The following is a 23135-nucleotide window of genomic DNA, read 5'->3' on the forward strand; positions in this document are numbered from 1 at the left end:
AAACAAAACGGTTGGTATATCGTATCGAGGTGACCGTTCATAGGGGCGGATTAGCGAGAATCTACTATACTCACATTTGAGAGGAACTGAAGCAGGTTCAGTTGGAACTCTCTGCCATCATCCAGACTCAAGCTCCTCCATCGATACCTAGAGAAGAGATACGGACGTATCAGTAATTAGAATATCAAGCTTAAATTAGATGGTACGAAAAACTTCTGTATCATGTTCAACTGCTAATTAGAGTTGATGCAGTCTTTTGACAATAGAGCTGCCCGCTATTTTGTATCTTGCTTAGATAGTGGTGACAACAGTTGGACTATACGAATGTAGAAGGTCTCTCTCTACTCATTGAGCATCCATCAACTCTCACTTTGTACAATATGAACACTCACTTAACAAAATGCTCCATGAGTTGCAATCCAAAGTGCCTGATGACAGGGACGTGCTCCTCGGACAGAATGAAGCCACACCTCAAACAGTACGGACTCTCATCTTTGAACTGCTCCACTTTCTATAAAAACAAGAAATTAAAATTGACAGCTAAATGTATTTCAGTAATTCAGCAAAAGTGATACGCAAACAGGGACTTCGAACAAACAGTAGAAATCAACAGAAATCAAGCATGAAATCCGATATCTTTCATGAAATCACAAAATCTCAAATGAAATCGTAACAGGACTAGGCAACCATGCCTTTTTTTTAAAAGGGTGTGGTCTCCAGTGTAGGTGAAGATTACACCCTTTCTTCGAACCGCACTCATTGTCTCTATTGAGATGATTTTTGTGAAGAGATTGTCTCCTATCAGTGTGCAGTGAGCAGCTCTGAACGTTGAACGCGAACAATTAGCTAGAATCAGATGTCATTGTTCAATTACCACATCCCTAAAACGTCATGTTAACATTTACTAGGAGATTACTAGTAAGCTTACAACACTTTCATCATGACTTGTGCTAGTCATGTTACTTTGTGCACAATATTTGTGTAGAGCTATTGGTAGTTTGGCACTCTTCCGTTCTTATTCTTATTATATAGATCTACTCTTTCTCCTAGTATTAAGCTAGATCATAGCCCTGGTTCCAGGCTAGATCTAGATCAGGGTCCATAGGCAATCTATCTAGATTAGGTCTTGGAAGCACAAAACCTACCTGACTACACTCTGCTCTCTCTGCCTGAATGGACGAGGGGTCCATGATCTTGTTGACACAGGATATGAGGTCTCGACACAGCAGCAACAAGGCATCCTGCTTCTCATGCTCAGAGGACCATTGGACAGCCTTCTTCAACCTCGTGGTCTTGCAGCATTCAGCCCCTCCCACTTCCTAATTTTCAAGCATTCGCACTCTGTGGCATGCACTAGCCTCGATTCCAGGCCGATTAAAATACGTATTTTAATCGGCCTTGAATCGAGGCTAGGCATGCACTCACTGTCTAGATTTATAATAATATTGATACATAAAATTTGCATACTTTAGTATAATAATACATGCACACTGTTAATTGATGAGCCTATTATTAAAAGTGAATTATGTCCCTCATTCCAAACAGCACCTACCCCATCATACTACAACCTTCTTCGTTCTATACACCAGCCATCCTACCCTATGGTGTAAACCAAAATGGTTCCTGAGATATCGTCCAATGATGGCTGAACAATCCAGTGTAAGACATGCATGCACGTACCCCACTGTTAGAAGGTGACAAAAACACTGTTTTATATGATTGTTGCTTTATAAAAAGTAAATCGCATGTCCGTTATGTCAACGCACAGGGTGAATGCTCTCCGAGCATCTTGTTTCGAGAATAATTGTACGATGTACATGCAGTGTATCCAGACTATTACCACAAATTGTTGATGAGTACCGTATATATAGCGGGTTATTTTCGTATGGTGGATTTTTTGTATTTCGTAATTAATTATTTTACTGCAATAGGTTCAACGCCCTGCACTATCCTGAGCTGTACGAATACTTAAGATACGAATGGGTAGCTCATACAAAAATTACCCCTATACGGTATTTGTACTTAGTGCTGCTGATCATATGATCTCCAGCCAATCAGCTTGTATATAGTCACCTGACCATAACTTAATAATGCACGCTATGAAGTAACAATTAAAGTAAATGTAGCCATAGAAAACGGGGTTCTATGAATATCAAATGTATCGTGATACTATTGTTACATTAATTGCTCATGATCACTATCGATAAACATGCAGTGATTTAGATGCTGTAGAATTCAATCCACAAAGTTAGACAATGATGCAAATCTGTTCTGAGTAGGGATTGAATATTGTAATCGAACAGCATGGGCTTGGCGAACAGGTTCGACTGGTGCATCCGGGAGAAGCTCTTTCGTTATTGCATTGTACATATTCCTCCCTTCTTCGTCAAGCATTGAGTAGAGAGGATTGGGTAAGTTCACGAAAAATTTTTGAAATACTGTTGCAGAGAACATACGACCCAGGCTTTTGTAGGTAAAAGGGCAGCCGAGGATCTGGTTGAAAGTATTGGCAAGGTGAAGCATGCATTCCCATTGAGCTAAGTAGTGGATCCGATCAAGAGCCTTCATTTGGTTACGGCAATCCTTAATTTCATCACTGCCTTTACAGAGACACTTTTGAAGGCAGAGAACTAGAGCCAAAATGAAAGCCTTGAATCGATGGTCCACACTTGAGTGAATAGCCATCAGCCAACACCGGCTTGCAACTACTGATAATTTCAGATCTTCAGAGACATTCTCCAATTCCGCTGAAATTTGTTCGCACTGAAATACACGTAAAACGATGTCTCTTCGTTTTGTTTTGGGCATATCAGGAATATTCAACAGATTGTGTGATCCAAGAATCTCTAAATGCTTCTCATTGAGCGAGGAAGAAATTTTTCGTTCTTCTAATTTACACAGCGATTTTTGCCTGACCCCCACAATAATTTCAGGGATACTGCCACTTTCATATAGCAACTAATGAGAGCACCAATAACATACAGAAGGACCGAATTGGTCACTTTCCAAGCAGACTCTCTCTTCATATCTTCAACAACTAGTAGATAATTCCAGATTTTGCTCCCCTCCAGAATATGGCCTACCAAGAAATGCATTACATTGCGCGAAAACTCTCCTTTTTTGAAACGAGATACAATCCACTGAGGGACTGATGTACTAAATGCTGAGTGTTGAGACAGGTCTTCAAATGAACGAGGGACAACTTCATAAAACTTGTGATCACTAGCGAGTTCTGTTTGATAATCATCAATGTTTAAAGAGGAGGTACTAAGCTTTTCAACTATTAACTCTACTTTAGACTCTCGATCAATTCCTAGCTCAGGTAGTGCATGGCGACCGTGAAAGTCGTTGCCAAGACAGTATGGTAAGAAAAGGCGAATTTGAGGGTGGCTAAAGTTGCATGTTCGATCAAATTTCTGATAGTGAAAATACTGCACCTCTGTTTTAAGGTCTTGTAAATTGTGCAGTATGAGAATCAGTCCATGGTTTATGTTAAAAATGAAGAAATCTGAGTCCAAACCTAAGACAGGACAGCCAAGATGATTTGCAAGTGACACCACATCTCGATCAGCTTCACCATCGGCAACAAAGAACCTAGCCCCAATGGTTTTACGAACAGCATCGACAAACACAATTTTTGCCAGATTAGGAACAATCATCTCGTTCTTTTTCAGCTGTTCAATCTGAGATTCAGCCCTACTCAACATCCTAAGCCGCTGTAAAACTCGATCGTCACTAGTCGCTGCCTTTTCATTTTCATAATCAATACCATCGACTACCACATAGGCCTCGATTCCGATAGATTTTAGCATTGTAAAGAAATTTACAACTTTCTCATAAAACTCATAATAATCACCCCATCCAATTCCACAAAACAATTTATAGGGCAAGCTAAATCCATCAATGACAATCCTACTGGAAACTTTTCTCAGGGTTACAGACTCGAAGTGCCCCATCTCTTTCATGTAGGCGGTTAAGGTCCGAATTCCCATGATCAACAATCGATACAGCAATTAAGTTCACAAAAACTTCCTGTCAGTGAATTATCTTGGCCCACAATACACTACTTGAACACAGTCAGTTTTTGTATAGCTGTAGAGATCTAATGCACCATTAGCTGTGATCGCCAAAGCAGCAGTGAAATGAAACTAAATTCACTGACCGATAATTATAATACAAAACTGGCTACTACCTATACGGGGAAAAACAATCCCTGAAATTTTGAAAACCACCATATAAGTACTTATATAATAGTATTTGTTCGTTATATAAAAGAGCATTCTTAGAGGCCGTGACATGCAATAAAATAACACAAATGGTCATACGATCATATGACATATTAAAGCATCCACCCACACCGATTGTAAGGTTTGTCTTGTGACAGCTGGTGTCTTATTACAACAAATACCTATTGTAAGGTTTGTCTTGTGACAGCTGGTGTCTTATTACAACAAATACCAGAGTATCCAAATTTGAATAAATTTGTGTCAAGCTTCAGTTGAGGGGATTAGTAAAATGTGTACTTAATTTTCCACTCTCTCTTCCATAGGCAACTTTACTGTCACCTTGTTGACTGAGTATACAAGGAATAAAACATGGATGGCATGGATCATGATGACAGCATGTAAATATCAGAAATAGAGCTCGAGAAAGAGTCAGCCAAATATTTAAGTATACAAGAAAACTTATAAAATAGTTACTATATATAACTATAGTCACCAACCTTAGCATTGTCTAGATTCCCCTCTACCAAATCATCGGACATTATGATGGGTACATTCAATGATGTGTGGATGATTCTGCTGTATACTGTCACCTAGGTGGATGAACAACAGATGCTGAGTGCATAGTAGTGTTGTATGAACATTATGGACTAGTTGGACAATACACCCAGATGTACAACTCGATCAAGTGTACTCATTTTCATTGTTTAATAGCTATGACGTTCTCAGAACAATCAGAGGTGAAAATGCATGCTTTACACTTCACATTAAGAACAACTCACCACTTGAGGAGCTCAGCATTAGTGTTCCAGTTCAACACTCGAGGAATGCGACCAGACCTTCCCACTCTATGTACAACATGGAACTCCGACTGCACTCTGCATGCATGCGTATATAATACAATACTCACATTAACATTGTGCACATTTCAAGATGTCTTGACCAAAGTCTAGAGCTTATAAGCATTACCAGGTCTGAGGAGTGCATTCTTACAGCTAGGTTCTGGGAAATCATGCATAAGGTCAAAATCAGCAATAGACTACTGTAGAAACACATCATTCTTGGAATTGTGAATACCATTTAATAGTACCCACACCACAAAAAAGCCCATTGACTTCAAAGGAGACAGCCTGACAAAGTCTTACTGAAAAATGGGAGTCAAAAAGCTGAGCACCTATAATTCTACAAGTTAATTTATTCTACTACCTTCAAAACCTCCTTCAAAACCAACGAACTGTCTCGAGAAGCTCAACGATTGTATGATTCTGTGTCTGTGTAATATTAGATCCACCCTTAACCCATTACAAACTTAACTTCAATTGTGTTCATGTAGAAATTTCTTCTGTTCAGCTACAACCGTATATATACAACCCCTTTTCGAATTACGAATCTACAGATGTATAGAATGCTAATTGATACAGTCATGCAATGCTACTTTGTTTCTTTCAATACTTTATTGTTATGTGTTGGCTGGACCATAATTTGCCATTTTTTGGCCTTGGACCATGGGCTATAATCCGTGGTAAGGCAAAATTGCTATCCCTCAAATAGGTGATACCATTGAAAGGTGGCAATGAAGACATTTACTTTTGAAATACACTCGAGGCAGGACAGAGTGAAATTTAGTGATAGGCACACCAATAGCCTGAATTATATGCAACTTAGTGTCTATAGAAATTCAAGCTTCATGAAATGCGTTTGTTTAGGCAAAATCACATGTTTACCCTATTTCCGTGTATCAAATGTGTGCCGTGACAGTATCATTCGCTGATACACAAAGATTAATACACAGTCATGTACAGTGCATGCATCCAGTAGAATACCACAAATGTGTGAGTAGTTGTACTTAAATGTATCTTAACTAAGAAATTGCACTGATACCATTGTGTAGGTGAATGAATATAAAGCTTATTTAAAAATATTTCCCCAAAAGTTGTTAGTTGTTATTGTGAGAAATCAAAAACGGGGTGATCGTAAAAAAAAATGTGTGTAACATTAATTATCTCTGTAACTAAAGTATTTTTGGGACAATTTTTTCTTATCAAAAGTTAGAAAATTTATTTAAGTAATAATGTCTGGACCCTAGCCGTAAGATCTTCTTCAAATCTCTCCCTAACCGAAACGGAAAACTAGCAATTTTTCGCACTGCAAAGGATGTGTACGCAACATTGAACCTTTTACATAATTATAGCCAAACTATCTATAGATGTTGTGAAAGTTCCAAAACGTAGCCGGAAACCATTGGCCTTTTCTCTCCCTATCCGATTACCCAATAACAATTGTTTACTCAACCTTAATACATTTTTGGATACCCTGTAGCTTATCATTCACCTATACACATGCACTGGTATCAGCACATTTTCTTAGAATGGTTAGATATTTACATTTAAGTACAACTACTCACATATTTGTGGTATATAGTTTATAGGATTGGATGCACTGTACACAATACACATTTTTTGGTTTTACTTTCACAACAGTCTCAGTCTTCTTACTAGGTATAGTCTTGGGAGCAGCATAGGTTTAACAAACAGGTTCAACTTGTGAGGAGAAGTTCTTTCGTTATCGCTTCGTACATACAAGCACCTTCGAAGTCAAACCTTGTATGAACGCCTGAACCACTTGTAAAAAACCTGTGAAATACTATTCCTGAGAACATTCGGCCCAGACTAGTGTAAGTAAATGGATAGTTCAGAATTTGATTGAATGAATTTGCAAGGTGGAGCATGCATTCCCACTGTGCTAAATAGTGGATCCGGCGAAGGCGAGCCATTGAGGGTTCTTGGTAATGTCCCGCTTTATCTATCTGTCAAGCTCCCCTACACGTTTGAAAGCAAAAAACTATAGTGCTGAAATGAAAGCCCCAAAATTATAATCAACATTGTAAAATTTTCAGCCAGCATCGGCTTGCAATTACCGCTAACTTCAGCTTTTCCCAAAGTCTTTGAAACCGATTTGCAGTGAAATACACGTAAAATAATTTTCTCTCTATCTAGTAGGGGCATATCAGAGATAGTTTGTAGGTCATGTGACCTGAGTATACTTAAATGCTTTAACGAGATCTAGAGGTTGATTTCATTGTCGACAGGTGAACACAAGCAGTCCTGCCGACTTTTCACAACAATGCTGGGGATCCTGTCCCTTTGATAGCAACTAAGCAGAGCACCGATAAAATACAAAAGGATGGAATCAGTCAATTTCCAAGCAGATTCTAGTTTTAAATCTTCAACCACTAATATATACTTTCAGATTTGTTTCCCCTCTAGAAGATCCACGGCCAAGAAATGCATTGCGGTATGAGAAAATTCTCCTCTCTTGAAACGAGATACAATCCACTGAGGGACTGATGTACTAAACGCTAAGTGTTGAGACATGTATTCAAAAGAACGAGGAACAACTTCATAGAACTTACGATCACTAGCGAGTTCTGCTTGATAATCATCAACGTTTAAAGAGGATGTTCTAAGTTTTTTATACTAGCTCTACTTTAGCATCTTGATCAATTCCTAGCTCAGGTAGTGCATGGCGACCGTGAAAGTCATTTCCAAGACAGTACAGTAAGAAGAGGCAGATTTTCGGGTGGCTAAAGGTGAACTTTTGATCAAATTTTCGACAGTCAAAATACTTTATTTAAAAATTTTCGGGCATGACTATGATGCAATAGAAAAAATCCGAGTCCAAACCTAAGCCAAGATGATTTGCAAGTGACACCACATCTCGATCAGCTGTTTCACGGACAGCATCAACAATTTAAACACTACTTTTGCCAGAGTAGGAACAATCACCTCGTTCTTTTTAAGCCGTTCAATCTGAGATTCGACCTTATACTCAACGCCTTAAGCCGCTGTAAAACTCGATCGTTACTAGTTGCTGCTCTGTACAAAATTTAAGACAGTATTCATCACCTCTGAAGCAGAATCTTTAGTCACATCTTCGATGGCTAACAATTGTAAATTAAAACTATCTGGCACAATAAATACACAATGGACGCTGAATAAGGAAAAGAGGCAAAATAACAAGACAATGTATGTCTATAAGGTGCTATAAACCTAAGTTTATTCATTACTACACATCAGGTGACTATTTCGGATAACATAAATTGTTAATACACATTTATTATATTAACATCGAAATGGGAGTACCCAAGTTGAAGAAGTTTGTGTCCAGTAGCAAAGGATGGGACACAATACAAGTGTCAGGCGAAGTAGTCATCGATGGCAACTCACTCTGCTATAATCTGAACAAACAGCATGAGTGGAAGTTTGGAGGTGATTACAAAGAGTTCTATGAAACGGTTACAGTGTACATTCGAGAGCTCAAGGCATTAGGAATAGAGCCGTACATTGTGGTGGATGGTATGGATCACGATAACAGCAAGTATCAGACGTACATAGCGAGAAACGAAGAGCGTATCAATGGAATTGCTAACAGCCAATCCCTAGGCACAGCACCACGCAACATTGTTCGTCCACTGTTCATACATACTGTGTTTCTTGATGCACTGAGAGACTTGAAGACAAAATTCTTCATAGCAGACGGAGAGGCAGATCGAGATATTGCATCACTTGCCAATAGTTTATCTTGCCCTGTTATCAGTGAAGATTCAGACTTCTTTATTTTCAACATTGAAGCTGGCTACATACCATTGACAGGTGGTGACCAACAAACACGAATTGATTTTCAAAAGCCAGTCAAACGATTTCAGTATAAAGAATTCGATAAAAGCTTAAAACTGAACGAAGAACAGCGGCTGTTCTTTCCTTTTATCCTAGGCAATGACTTCCATAAGGGTGTTTCACGGTCCTCACTGCAATTAACCTCACGCACACCACTCCACGACATCTCAAGAAAACTAGCAATGCTAGATTTCAGCAATGCAACTTTGACACGATTCGTTTGTCCGAACCCCACAAGCCAGATGGAAAATATCAAATTGTACTACAGAGGGACAGCTCGATCATTTGATGACCTTGCATCTACCAGTTCACTTCTGGAGTTGTATCCACACACCCCGGAGTGGATCATGCAGGAGTACAAGAATGGTAGGTTCATGGCTCCAATAATGAGTCTTGCAACTTGCCCTACTACAAAGCGGTGGCGACACACAATAGTAGTCGAAGATTTCAGTCAACAAAGCGCGTGGAAGGTTACAAAAATTGGAAGAAAATTTATCATTGGGGCTTTACTTGGTGACCAAGCAAACAAGCATCAGATAGTGACAACCGAAATTAAGCCACCACCACCTGACAACTCAAAACTTGCATTGGTGGACACCGAAGTCATCTTAGCTCCAAAGCACACCAAAATTCTACCTGTGCCACTAAAAGATGTTCCACAAATGCCAGTCACCGTTCGCAAAGAGATAATGTATCGTGTGTTTCACTATACAGAGCCTGCTGAGTCGGACATTCCTGAGGGGCTACAGTTAGCCATGATCGCAGGGCGCTGCTGGGTACGTAAAGTAGTTTGCGACAATACACACCTGATTCAGTCGCTCGTATGCTGTATTCTAACCTGCTATGGCCATTTTCAAATGATTGATCGAAAAGACGGATGTAAGCTAGCTCAACATGAGATGCTGTTTTTTCTACACTCCTATGCTCAGTGGCAGTGTCTACTACATCACGTTATCGCGTTTAACCAAGTTCTAAGCCACCCCTTTCCATACACAAGCCCTGCTAGGCTATTTTCTTCAAGTTTACTTCTACACTTCTACCAGCAGACCTCACAGGTCCTACAAGAAAAGATTGACACATTGGCAACGAGTATGCTACAAATAATTACAGAGAGCAAGTATTCTACTGAAAGTTTGAAAGATATTGAACTAGAGCCTTCGCAGACAAAGAAACGTCGCACTACATACTGAACTATAAGTATATATATATATCGTAAGGTGACAGGTATTATTATTAAATGCGACTTTAGAGTTTTATACCGACCATTTTTCAAATTATCCGTGAATTTAGTTTCCTCTCATTTGCTAACATCACATGCAGTAAATGTTAATAAATTTATAGAGTGCACATAATATGCAATAGTGTATAAAATTATTGAAATTTTAATTGAAATACATTGAAGATCATAAATGCACTAAAAACATAGTGATTCAGTATCGTTATGCATACAAGCAACAAAGTCATGCCACAGTGAAAGCAAAATTAAAATCAATACAATCCATGCACAATGAAATGCAAAAAATCGGTCACAACGATTAAAGTGTTTATGTGGTAATATTTCTCTTTACAACCAGCTCCAAGCCTATAGTCAAAATACAAGCTTCCACAATTACGCTATCATGCACAAACCTGTTAATATACAGCATTTTATTAGAATCTGTTCATCTCTTTCGGGAAAATGTGTTCCGACTCAATGCATGCATGGTCATGTATGAACAGAGCCATATATTATGCCAACAGAAGGAACAGTTGTTGATCACAACACCACGAAAGAAAATTTACGGAACTAACTGTTCATCTCAACAACACCGACTGAGGAAGAAATATCTACTAATCGAAAAATCAATCTCACAGCTCAAAGAAAGAATCGAAGTATTGCAGGATCTCTCGAAGCCTTCGCTGAATATCTACCGTAGACAATCAACAAATCTTGACTGTGCATGGCATAGAGATTGAATAATAAAATAATATAATTATACTATTCATGCACTCCTGGTTATAGCAACTGTTTTTAAATGTACCTGCAGGTGTAACAGAAGAACCCGTTGTTGATCACAACACCACGAAAGAAGATTTCAGAGCTGACACGTATCGAGCTATCTGTTCATCTCAACAACACGAAAGAAGAACACATCAATCAACAAATATCGACTGGGGCACAAAGTTCAGAGTTCATAATTATAATCATAATATATTACTATCAACGTAAATCGTCTCTCAAATTGCACTGTCTGCATGTGCATGCAAAGTCATATCATATCCCTGTAAAGCCAGTTGTTGATCACATGCAACAAGACGTTCACCGGCATAGAGTTCCTTATATCAAATACATAATAGATGCTCTGCACCCAAATCAACATAGCCTTAGCTTGTGACTTTAGTCTTTACATTACGTTTGCTTGCTTGAACAGAGCCACACGCATACCTGCCATCACGAAAAACCAGCTGTTGATTACAACACCACGAAAGAAGATTTCACATGCAGCTGACAAAGCTATCAGCTCATCTCAACAACACGAAAGAAACAAATTTCACCGTTGACAATCAAAATGCATAACTCGACTGTGGCATAGAGTTCATTTATACTTTGACATGATTGCAGATTGCAGACGGACAGATCTTCACGAAATTTCTTGATAGAGTTCGACAAAATCATCAAACAGTACTCACAAAAGTTATTTCGCAATAGCTAGTGTAAATTAAACTATTATAGCTACATAGACACAGTGGCATGGTGGCTAATCCACATACAAGTTTTTTACTTATGCTAGTAGCTACACATACATGTCCAACAGCATGGTCACTTTATGAAACCAAGCGAAGGATCACGTGAGCTATAGTGTGTGGGATTTGATATCATAGAGATCTCCACGATAATTGCACCAGTTGACAAAAGGAACCCACAGCATGTCCGGCTTGAGCAACGTGCCATGCACATGCATGCACAGTGCATGGTACTCTCAATACTCATGGTAAGAGAATAAAGTTACCATTATACCATAGTTTTGGAGACTCTATAATTATATACAAGGTATAGCTGTACACTCACACTATGTAAGAGTCAAAATAAATAACTTGGGTGCATTATAATTATGCTTCAACACTGCATGCACAAGTCGAATGTTTTATGCCGACTGCACTGCATGCAATAACATTACAGGTTATATATATATTTTTTATGACGTTATAAATATAAGCTTGTATGAAGTTAGATATAATCATACAATTCACTATCTCAATTCCTCAAAGGTGACTTGCATGCTTGTACGTGACTACAATCAACCAAAGTATGTCTGGAGACAGCTTATCAGAGGTCCTGTGTCAACTATAATATTATTACCCGATCTGCGGCATAGTCCATGAGTCACATGAAGCACAACAATTCCAACCACATCAATTTCAACACAATTCACATACTGTACATCTTAATGCCTATATATATAATAAGCAACTAAAAACTTGGATTAAAATCACTTAGTGGGACAATCGCTTCAAGTGCATTGGTTCACATACCAACGTTATAGCAGCACAAGCAAGGAGTAGAGAATAAGTAGTCACTACGTCCCAACTAAATTCGGACATATAGTGCTACGTAAAGCAAATGCATATTCACCTTGCCCAGGTTCAAGTTTCTTCTGGACCATCTGCTCAGTGACGGTGAGAGCTTCTACAGCAGCTGTTCTTGGAATCAGAAGAGACACTTGACTAAGTATCTTTACCATCTTACCACAAAATGCTAGAAAGTAAGTTGTTGCACTTATATGTAATGTACATTTGCAAGTTAGTGCTGCACATACAATACAGTAAGCTTCATGTACAATACAATTACCACACAGTTAGGGTTTAGATAAACAGTATGCTTACTCGCAAAGAAGAGCATAAAGTCATCCGCCCCATCAAAGTCCAGACGGGAATACTCTGAACTGACATGGTCGTACACATCAGGGTCACCCACCTACAATACATGCAGGGCAAGCACAAGAGTTATATCAGTATATATGTGAGCACTTCTATAACTTCGTGATAATCCAGCGGCATATATGATTAGTAGGCATGGGAAAAAGGGGCTGGTGCAGTATTAAAAACTTGGGGTGTCCATAGTCTCGAATACCAGCCGGTTCTCATTGTAGCGTGGGAGGGAGAGAACCGTCTGGTTACTCTGGACATACTTTTCTGTCCTCGGACGGAATGTTGGTAGAGTATATTCATTGGAGCCTTACCCGCAAGAATGTAACATAGCTTTCAAGAATATAACAGTTTTATTTAGTGCGCACTAAATTGTGGGTTATTATCACGTGATTAACAGGATGATCACATTCCTGACTGACAGAACGCTCCGCCCAGAGTAACCAGACGGTTCTCTCCCTCCCATGCTACAATGAGAACCGGCTGGTATTCGAGACTAGGGTGTCCACATTTGGTGCCATTATCGAATTGTATGAAATCTTTGGAAAAGCCTCCAAAATAAGTGCACTACCTGCTTTCATTGTTTCAATGACACACGTTTTAATGACAGTAGGGCTGACTTTGAAAGTTGAAGATAAAATCAACTATAGTATCTTAGCAACATGCACAATGAGATAAAACCTCTGCCAACCAAGCCCATGGCCAGCAGCACTGGCTTCCGCACATGCACAGGTGCTGATGAGGTCAACAAGATATCATACCACTGATCACTATGGTATGCAGGTAAAGGACACAACAACAGATAATATGGCGGAAACTTGGTGAGGGATAAACATTATTGAGAAAATTAAGCTTTTTAAATCAAAAAATATGGCTATCAACAGTTTGCAAAATGTTCATTGTATGAATTAATGCTTGATTTTCTCGAATGTTTCTCCCTCACAAAGCTTCCCGTGCTGACCTTGAGCAGTTTCTGTCGGGCTATTGTGAGGAGGTGTGTGAGGTGGTCCTTGAACACTGGGTGGTCCTTCAGGTGATTGTGGGAGAGGAACGTGATCCACACATCAGCTGACGTCAGGCTCAGCAGCTGCATGTGTAAGCGGGAGGAATGAAGTTGCGTCAAAACTGTACAGGATGCTTGTTTTTAGACTAAAGTTGCAGTATGCCACTATGTTAGCGGATGCAAAATATTGTATAGTGGAACCCCTTTTAAAAGGCCACCCAGGCCAACTGTAATACAGGCACCAGTTGTGTATACAAAACAACCCTCAACAAAGGCTACTTCCGCTCACAACAGCAAAAAGTGTACTACAAAAGCCAATGTACACCTTAGATTCAGTGTATGAAAGTAACTAGGCATAAATATATAATGCTACATGCACAATGACAGCGCTAGCTACCTGGCTGTCGTGCTTAGTGAACTCAGCCACAACCTGGAGGTACAGTTCCAGAGCCTCCGGAGGCTTGAATGTCAGAGAGTATGTCTGCAGGGACAAGAAACAAGGGCCTGATAACAGACACACAACCATCATTGATACCACACAGATAACATTCCAGCGTATAAAGACTGACTGCACAACACTGAAAAAACATAACAGTAATCAGATGTCCACCTGTCCACATAATGTACATATATGGCTACAAAGGTTGATAAGGGAATATTGTAGGGTTAGGTTTGCTATTGATAAGAAAGCTGTTTTTGAGCAAGCCCAATATTAACAGTGCCCCAGTCTCACAGGAGCTGTTTGAGCTAGTGCAGCCTCACATTACTGACAGAGTAATTAATACTAAGAGTTTAAGCCTGACTATGTGGTACAATAGTGACTTTGGCTGGAGTGGTGGTCTGTGCACTGCACATGAGGGCAGATCCCTGCACTCACCCAGAGCAGTGCCAGCTGAGAGGTGCCCAAGTGGACCAGGACTTGACACACCCTCTTCAGGAACACGTACTGCTCCTCCACCACACCTTGCGAGTTGGCCAGTCTGCAAACACAGATATGTACTAAATAATAGTTTACATGCCTTCACTATACAACAGAGTACATTGACCTTCAAGGTCACACATGTACTTTGTCATACGACAAGACAAGCTTCGAATTCGTTAACACTAAGCTGCAATGCTAAGATAAGATTACTATTATACACATATGAATGTTTGAGGGAATGAAAGTGGCAGCAATACGCATTCTATACATAATTGTACCAGCCCAAAAAAAGTAAAAGATTACCACAATGATGTAATGTCCTTCAAACCTTACACCTTACATTGAAGCAGCCATGATTCCATTGAGAGCTTCAGTGGAGAGAAGCAATGAGAGAATCGTGGTCCTGTCTCCCTCTGTCTTGCGAACATCACCCTGAAATCAAGTTAACACTACTTAACTACCATTGTGTAGTCAAAGAACATGTGCTTGATCGACAGCAAAATAATACGTACTTTTCTGGAGAGGATAGGCAGTAGACACTCACAGGCGACAGTCTTAAGTTCCTCCATCCCTATGAGGTTGTAGAGGAGCTTAATGAGCTTGGCGTCCTCCATCAGGAGGGTGGGAAACTCCACCCACTCCACAAAGCTGACTATCGTGCTCAGGGCAGTTTGACGAAGGGGCTCCGACAGAGGAGACTGGGGGATAATAGGTAAATAGTAAGGTAAAAGAGAATGGACGAGTGCATCAGTCACGCTGCGATTTTTTTTGGCTTAGTTGAAAATAGGTAAAGATCACTTCGCATAAAAGCTAAATTCAGTACTAGATAATACCTCTAAGTTGCTAATGAGAAAAGTGAAGACTGTCTGAGACTGCTGGTTGAGGGCAGCTGCCATCTCCCTCTTACGCCCTGAGGTCATGCCAGACTCGTACCCGTGGATGTCCTCAGCCAGACGACGAAATATTAGCAACACCAGCTCCACCTGGGTGGACTGGGAGGGGAGAGGTGTGACAGCATGCAAGGACTGTACTTGAAGTGGTGGCATAATAGTACGCCTAATAATTATACATATTGTATAAGTAGCGAGAAACCATTGAAGTTAGACCAATATCGTATAGCAGGTAATTTTGGTCGACAAGTTGACTTCCTTTTCCCCACGAAAACGTAAAGTGTGATTCACCGCAACGCAGTGCAGGCAATGCAATTTTTTACTTAAGAAAATCAGTGAAACGAATTTTTTACCCCATGAAAATTACCCGCTACACGGTACTTAAATGGAAGCTGTTAATTGGCTAAAACAAACTGTGTACATAATTTTAGTGTGCTAGTGTAACATCACATTTCTCCCCTACACCCATACACACAACAGAATCACTACAATTTCAGTGCATAAAGCAATAATTATACGAGTGTAAAGACTAAAGATTATCTTACCCCACACTTTGAGACAGTCCCCAAGTCAGTGATAAACGAATCCCATCTCTGCGGCCACATCTTTTTGGCTGTTTCCACGGTGACCCTAGCCAGAGCCTCCTTAACGAAAGTGGGCTCTTGATCATAAGGAAGGAGTTTCTGCAGCATGAAAGAGAAGGAGTTGTAGTGCAGTTGAGAAGCACTGACATGATATAATTAGAGTAAAACATCAGCTAGGACTGCATGGATACAACACACAATGTTGCAGGAGCGTAGCCATCATTTTTTGAAGGGGACAAAAAGCGGTCGTAAAGTGACTGTTTACCAGCCGCGCAGCACCAGAAATGTTGACAGGAAGCCATGCTTCTTAATATGATGTCATAATTTACTTATATACCTAGTTGGGTGTGGCCCGATGTTCTATTTGCGCAGGCTAAGAACGAGAGCTAGTCTATAGATTTCGACCAGAATAGCTCACAGTTTAGAGACTACATGTAAATCGTTTTACTTGCCACTAGCTAGCTAACTGCAGCCATACTTGGACCTGTGGATTATCCCCATACTTGCAAGTCTTACTTACCCAGACATCCAATCAGTGGTTCAGCCATACATCTGAGTATCCCTTAAATTACCTGGGATCTTCCCCTAATGTGCATGCATGTATCCAAGTTACCTAGACCATCCGGCTTCCCGCATGGTCTGTCCATGCACCTATAGCCCTTGCGTCTGTACCAAAAGTTATCCAAACCATCCAGGATCTTCCTGAACTATTCTACCCTGACTACAGTAAGACAAGGAAGAAAAGGGGGTGCTCAGCTAGATAAAACTAGAGCACTAAAGTGCAAACCCTCAGCTGGTGACATGATAATACAGAAACCAGAAGAGTGATAATGATGCAGTGCATGTAGCATGTATGACTAGCACAGCAACTCAAGGAGCAATAAAACTAAACTAACAACGTACGTGCATGAGACATGCACTGTGGACTGGGATCACAGCAAAGAAGCCTGGAGTCTTAGACTTAGAGAAGTATGGCTCCTGCCAGGCTGGAGAGTAGGATCCAGAGCTAGCTAAGAATCAGTCAACAGCAGCAACAACAACCAACCCAGGCCAGTCACAATTCTACTTTGACCCTATTCAATTGTTCCTGGTACGGATCACTTCAGCAGCAAATACCTATACCGTACGGGTAGAAAATTTCGAGGGTGTAAATTTTCGTGCAATTCAATATTCTGTCTTATTTGGAAAATTTCGCGGGTAGTAAATTTCGTGGAGTTAGGGTGTGTCACTATCTCGCATGCGTAAACAAAGCCTTTCGCGGGTTTTAATTTTCGTGTTCTGCAGCCACCCACGAAAAACGCGAAATTAAAAACACCTCGAAATTTTCTACCCGTACGGTAGTCAAGGCCACGTGTAGCTATAGCTAGCTGCCAACATGCAAGTTCAAGCTTCTTAGCTTTTGCTCGACAAAGAAGCTTTAACATCAAAATCTGCCACTATTTAAACCAAGATATTGTTGTATGAAGGCTATCCATGCTGTAAACGCAGTACTGTGGCATCCAGGTGAGTAGAAAAGCCCATCACAAACAAACAAACAAACAGACCAACGGACTACTATACCCGTGGCCGCCCACGCGCGCCTCGGGTAATAACCTGAGGTGAGTATTAGAAATCCAGAAAAAGGGGGGGATTTCCCCCTTTGCTACGCCACTGTGTTGAATACATATAGATTTCAGCAAGCTATTCATTAGTACAACTGTTGATAAAGTATACATGTACAGTAGCCCCTCATTAATCAGGTCGCTCTTGGGACTATGCAGTTTGGCCGCGTAAGCAAGGTGGCCAGAATTCAGAAAGTGGATAATTATATGCGTATAAAGTCCATTAAAAAATCTGGTTTATATAGGGCGATCAAAACTGACTAGTTTACGGGAATAGTGAGGTCACAACCTTTCAAGGCGAGTTTTGTGCAGTAGTGATCTAGCTAGCAATTGGTGCCAAACAAAACGGTTGGTATATCGTATCGAGGTGACCGTTCATAGGGGCGGATTAGCGAGAATCTACTATACTCACATTTGAGAGGAACTGAAGCAGGTTCAGTTGGAACTCTCTGCCATCATCCAGACTCAAGCTCCTCCATCGATACCTAGAGAAGAGATACGGACGTATCAGTAATTAGAATATCAAGCTTAAATTAGATGGTACGAAAAACTTCTGTATCATGTTCAACTGCTAATTAGAGTTGATGCAGTCTTTTGACAATAGAGCTGCCCGCTATTTTGTATCTTGCTTAGATAGTGGTGACAACAGTTGGACTATACGAATGTAGAAGGTCTCTCTCTACTCATTGAGCATCCATCAACTCTCACTTTGTACAATATGAACACTCACTTAACAAAATGCTCCATGAGTTGCAATCCAAAGTGCCTGATGACAGGGACGTGCTCCTCGGACAGAATGAAGCCACACCTCAAACAGTACGGACTCTCATCTTTGAACTGCTCCACTTTCTATAAAAACAAGAAATTAAAATTGACAGCTAAATGTATTTCAGTAATTCAGCAAAAGTGATACGCAAACAGGGACTTCGAACAAACAGTAGAAATCAACAGAAATCAAGCATGAAATCCGATATCTTTCATGAAATCACAAAATCTCAAATGAAATCGTAACAGGACTAGGCAACCATGCCTTTTTTTTAAAAGGGTGTGGTCTCCAGTGTAGGTGAAGATTACACCCTTTCTTCGAACCGCACTCATTGTCTCTATTGAGATGATTTTTGTGAAGAGATTGTCTCCTATCAGTGTGCAGTGAGCAGCTCTGAACGTTGAACGCGAACAATTAGCTAGAATCAGATGTCATTGTTCAATTACCACATCCCTAAAACGTCATGTTAACATTTACTAGGAGATTACTAGTAAGCTTACAACACTTTCATCATGACTTGTGCTAGTCATGTTACTTTGTGCACAATATTTGTGTAGAGCTATTGGTAGTTTGGCACTCTTCCGTTCTTATTCTTATTATATAGATCTACTCTTTCTCCTAGTATTAAGCTAGATCATAGCCCTGGTTCCAGGCTAGATCTAGATCAGGGTCCATAGGCAATCTATCTAGATTAGGTCTTGGAAGCACAAAACCTACCTGACTACACTCTGCTCTCTCTGCCTGAATGGACGAGGGGTCCATGATCTTGTTGACACAGGATATGAGGTCTCGACACAGCAGCAACAAGGCATCCTGCTTCTCATGCTCAGAGGACCATTGGACAGCCTTCTTCAACCTCGTGGTCTTGCAGCATTCAGCCCCTCCCACTTCCTAATTTTCAAGCATTCGCACTCTGTGGCATGCACTAGCCTCGATTCCAGGCCGATTAAAATACGTATTTTAATCGGCCTTGAATCGAGGCTAGGCATGCACTCACTGTCTAGATTTATAATAATATTGATACATAAAATTTGCATACTTTAGTATAATAATACATGCACACTGTTAATTGATGAGCCTATTATTAAAAGTGAATTATGTCCCTCATTCCAAACAGCACCTACCCCATCATACTACAACCTTCTTCGTTCTATACACCAGCCATCCTACCCTATGGTGTAAACCAAAATGGTTCCTGAGATATCGTCCAATGATGGCTGAACAATCCAGTGTAAGACATGCATGCACGTACCCCACTGTTAGAAGGTGACAAAAACACTGTTTTATATGATTGTTGCTTTATAAAAAGTAAATCGCATGTCCGTTATGTCAACGCACAGGGTGAATGCTCTCCGAGCATCTTGTTTCGAGAATAATTGTACGATGTACATGCAGTGTATCCAGACTATTACCACAAATTGTTGATGAGTACCGTATATATAGCGGGTTATTTTCGTATGGTGGATTTTTTGTATTTCGTAATTAATTATTTTACTGCAATAGGTTCAACGCCCTGCACTATCCTGAGCTGTACGAATACTTAAGATACGAATGGGTAGCTCATACAAAAATTACCCCTATACGGTATTTGTACTTAGTGCTGCTGATCATATGATCTCCAGCCAATCAGCTTGTATATAGTCACCTGACCATAACTTAATAATGCACGCTATGAAGTAACAATTAAAGTAAATGTAGCCATAGAAAACGGGGTTCTATGAATATCAAATGTATCGTGATACTATTGTTACATTAATTGCTCATGATCACTATCGATAAACATGCAGTGATTTAGATGCTGTAGAATTCAATCCACAAAGTTAGACAATGATGCAAATCTGTTCTGAGTAGGGATTGAATATTGTAATCGAACAGCATGGGCTTGGCGAACAGGTTCGACTGGTGCATCCGGGAGAAGCTCTTTCGTTATTGCATTGTACATATTCCTCCCTTCTTCGTCAAGCATTGAGTAGAGAGGATTGGGTAAGTTCACGAAAAATTTTTGAAATACTGTTGCAGAGAACATACGACCCAGGCTTTTGTAGGTAAAAGGGCAGCCGAGGATCTGGTTGAAAGTATTGGCAAGGTGAAGCATGCATTCCCATTGAGCTAAGTAGTGGATCCGATCAAGAGCCTTCATTTGGTTACGGCAATCCTTAATTTCATCACTGCCTTTACAGAGACACTTTTGAAGGCAGAGAACTAGAGCCAAAATGAAAGCCTTGAATCGATGGTCCACACTTGAGTGAATAGCCATCAGCCAACACCGGCTTGCAACTACTGATAATTTCAGATCTTCAGAGACATTCTCCAATTCCGCTGAAATTTGTTCGCACTGAAATACACGTAAAACGATGTCTCTTCGTTTTGTTTTGGGCATATCAGGAATATTCAACAGATTGTGTGATCCAAGAATCTCTAAATGCTTCTCATTGAGCGAGGAAGAAATTTTTCGTTCTTCTAATTTACACAGCGATTTTTGCCTGACCCCCACAATAATTTCAGGGATACTGCCACTTTCATATAGCAACTAATGAGAGCACCAATAACATACAGAAGGACCGAATTGGTCACTTTCCAAGCAGACTCTCTCTTCATATCTTCAACAACTAGTAGATAATTCCAGATTTTGCTCCCCTCCAGAATATGGCCTACCAAGAAATGCATTACATTGCGCGAAAACTCTCCTTTTTTGAAACGAGATACAATCCACTGAGGGACTGATGTACTAAATGCTGAGTGTTGAGACAGGTCTTCAAATGAACGAGGGACAACTTCATAAAACTTGTGATCACTAGCGAGTTCTGTTTGATAATCATCAATGTTTAAAGAGGAGGTACTAAGCTTTTCAACTATTAACTCTACTTTAGACTCTCGATCAATTCCTAGCTCAGGTAGTGCATGGCGACCGTGAAAGTCGTTGCCAAGACAGTATGGTAAGAAAAGGCGAATTTGAGGGTGGCTAAAGTTGCATGTTCGATCAAATTTCTGATAGTGAAAATACTGCACCTCTGTTTTAAGGTCTTGTAAATTGTGCAGTATGAGAATCAGTCCATGGTTTATGTTAAAAATGAAGAAATCTGAGTCCAAACCTAAGACAGGACAGCCAAGATGATTTGCAAGTGACACCACATCTCGATCAGCTTCACCATCGGCAACAAAGAACCTAGCCCCAATGGTTTTACGAACAGCATCGACAAACACAATTTTTGCCAGATTAGGAACAATCATCTCGTTCTTTTTCAGCTGTTCAATCTGAGATTCAGCCCTACTCAACATCCTAAGCCGCTGTAAAACTCGATCGTCACTAGTCGCTGCCTTTTCATTTTCATAATCAATACCATCGACTACCACATAGGCCTCGATTCCGATAGATTTTAGCATTGTAAAGAAATTTACAACTTTCTCATAAAACTCATAATAATCACCCCATCCAATTCCACAAAACAATTTATAGGGCAAGCTAAATCCATCAATGACAATCCTACTGGAAACTTTTCTCAGGGTTACAGACTCGAAGTGCCCCATCTCTTTCATGTAGGCGGTTAAGGTCCGAATTCCCATGATCAACAATCGATACAGCAATTAAGTTCACAAAAACTTCCTGTCAGTGAATTATCTTGGCCCACAATACACTACTTGAACACAGTCAGTTTTTGTATAGCTGTAGAGATCTAATGCACCATTAGCTGTGATCGCCAAAGCAGCAGTGAAATGAAACTAAATTCACTGACCGATAATTATAATACAAAACTGGCTACTACCTATACGGGGAAAAACAATCCCTGAAATTTTGAAAACCACCATATAAGTACTTATATAATAGTATTTGTTCGTTATATAAAAGAGCATTCTTAGAGGCCGTGACATGCAATAAAATAACACAAATGGTCATACGATCATATGACATATTAAAGCATCCACCCACACCGATTGTAAGGTTTGTCTTGTGACAGCTGGTGTCTTATTACAACAAATACCTATTGTAAGGTTTGTCTTGTGACAGCTGGTGTCTTATTACAACAAATACCAGAGTATCCAAATTTGAATAAATTTGTGTCAAGCTTCAGTTGAGGGGATTAGTAAAATGTGTACTTAATTTTCCACTCTCTCTTCCATAGGCAACTTTACTGTCACCTTGTTGACTGAGTATACAAGGAATAAAACATGGATGGCATGGATCATGATGACAGCATGTAAATATCAGAAATAGAGCTCGAGAAAGAGTCAGCCAAATATTTAAGTATACAAGAAAACTTATAAAATAGTTACTATATATAACTATAGTCACCAACCTTAGCATTGTCTAGATTCCCCTCTACCAAATCATCGGACATTATGATGGGTACATTCAATGATGTGTGGATGATTCTGCTGTATACTGTCACCTAGGTGGATGAACAACAGATGCTGAGTGCATAGTAGTGTTGTATGAACATTATGGACTAGTTGGACAATACACCCAGATGTACAACTCGATCAAGTGTACTCATTTTCATTGTTTAATAGCTATGACGTTCTCAGAACAATCAGAGGTGAAAATGCATGCTTTACACTTCACATT

At 40.0% G+C, this 23135-nt stretch overlaps 4 protein-coding genes across 9 annotated transcripts in view; 1 reads left to right on the forward strand and 3 right to left on the reverse strand.

Moving 5' to 3' along the window:
- Positions 1 to 5100, reverse strand: part of LOC135346738 (exportin-5-like) — a 28304-nt gene extending 23204 nt beyond the window's left edge. For 3 of the 5 annotated variants that reach the window (XM_064544465.1, XM_064544462.1, XM_064544466.1), the window contains exons 1-4: positions 4724 to 4822; positions 1146 to 4573; positions 393 to 511; positions 75 to 147 (exon numbers count right to left, since the gene is read on the reverse strand). In XM_064544465.1, the coding sequence (XP_064400535.1) occupies positions 75 to 147; positions 393 to 511; positions 1146 to 1190 (237 nt within the window). In that variant the 5' untranslated portion in view covers positions 1191 to 4573; positions 4724 to 4822. The other 2 variants (XM_064544464.1, XM_064544463.1) reach the window with 2 other exon arrangements.
- LOC135346748 (exportin-5-like) lies at positions 5051 to 20061 on the reverse strand. Of its 2 annotated transcripts, XM_064544480.1 has the most exons (13): positions 19289 to 20061; positions 18536 to 18654; positions 18218 to 18290; positions 16166 to 16303; positions 15564 to 15722; positions 15243 to 15428; positions 15071 to 15162; positions 14686 to 14788; positions 14206 to 14289; positions 13767 to 13892; positions 12764 to 12854; positions 12513 to 12580; positions 5051 to 5101 (listed from the first exon to the last, which is right to left on the reverse strand). In XM_064544480.1, exons 1-12 carry the CDS (start codon positions 19331 to 19333, stop codon positions 12567 to 12569), a joined length of 1230 nt encoding a protein of 409 aa, XP_064400550.1. In that variant the 5' UTR covers positions 19334 to 20061; the 3' UTR covers positions 5051 to 5101; positions 12513 to 12566. The 2 variants fall into 2 exon arrangements, with proteins under 2 accessions (XP_064400550.1, XP_064400549.1); XM_064544479.1 differs by lacking the exon at positions 5051 to 5101 and having other exon boundaries at positions 12531 to 12854.
- LOC135346745 (protein asteroid homolog 1-like) lies at positions 6145 to 10285 on the forward strand. The gene has a single exon (XM_064544475.1). It carries the CDS (start codon positions 8356 to 8358, stop codon positions 10087 to 10089), a length of 1734 nt encoding a protein of 577 aa, XP_064400545.1. The 5' UTR covers positions 6145 to 8355; the 3' UTR covers positions 10090 to 10285.
- Positions 20062 to 20279: 218 nt separating the features above from the next.
- Positions 20280 to 22860, reverse strand: LOC135346750 (protein asteroid homolog 1-like). The gene has a single exon (XM_064544483.1). It carries the CDS (start codon positions 22133 to 22135, stop codon positions 21032 to 21034), a length of 1104 nt encoding a protein of 367 aa, XP_064400553.1. The 5' UTR covers positions 22136 to 22860; the 3' UTR covers positions 20280 to 21031.
- Between the last annotated feature and the right edge of the window lie 275 nt (positions 22861 to 23135).

The sequence above is a fragment of the Halichondria panicea genome, chromosome 13 (genome assembly GCF_963675165.1).
Source record: "Halichondria panicea chromosome 13, odHalPani1.1, whole genome shotgun sequence".
Classification (NCBI taxonomy): Eukaryota; Metazoa; Porifera; class Demospongiae; order Suberitida; family Halichondriidae; genus Halichondria; species Halichondria panicea.

What these genes read in the sequence shown, in the direction of transcription:
- LOC135346745 (XM_064544475.1), top strand. Translation starts at nt 8,356, where the DNA reads ATGGGAGTACCCAAGTTGAAGAAGTTTGTGTCCAGTAGCAAAGGATGG.
- LOC135346748 (XM_064544479.1), bottom strand. Translation starts at nt 19,333, where the DNA reads ATGGACCCCTCGTCCATTCAGGCAGAGAGAGCAGAGTGTAGTCAG. An exon ending in TGCTTCAGTTCCTCTCAAAT is followed by an intron (nt 16,304 to 18,217) that starts GTGAGTATAGTA and finishes TTCATGCTGCAG; the next exon opens with AAACTCCTTCCTTATGATCA. An exon ending in TTCTCATTAGCAACTTAGAG is followed by an intron (nt 15,429 to 15,563) that starts GTATTATCTAGT and finishes ATTATCCCCCAG; the next exon opens with TCTCCTCTGTCGGAGCCCCT.
- LOC135346750 (XM_064544483.1), bottom strand. Translation starts at nt 22,135, where the DNA reads ATGGGAATTCGGACCTTAACCGCCTACATGAAAGAGATGGGGCACTTC.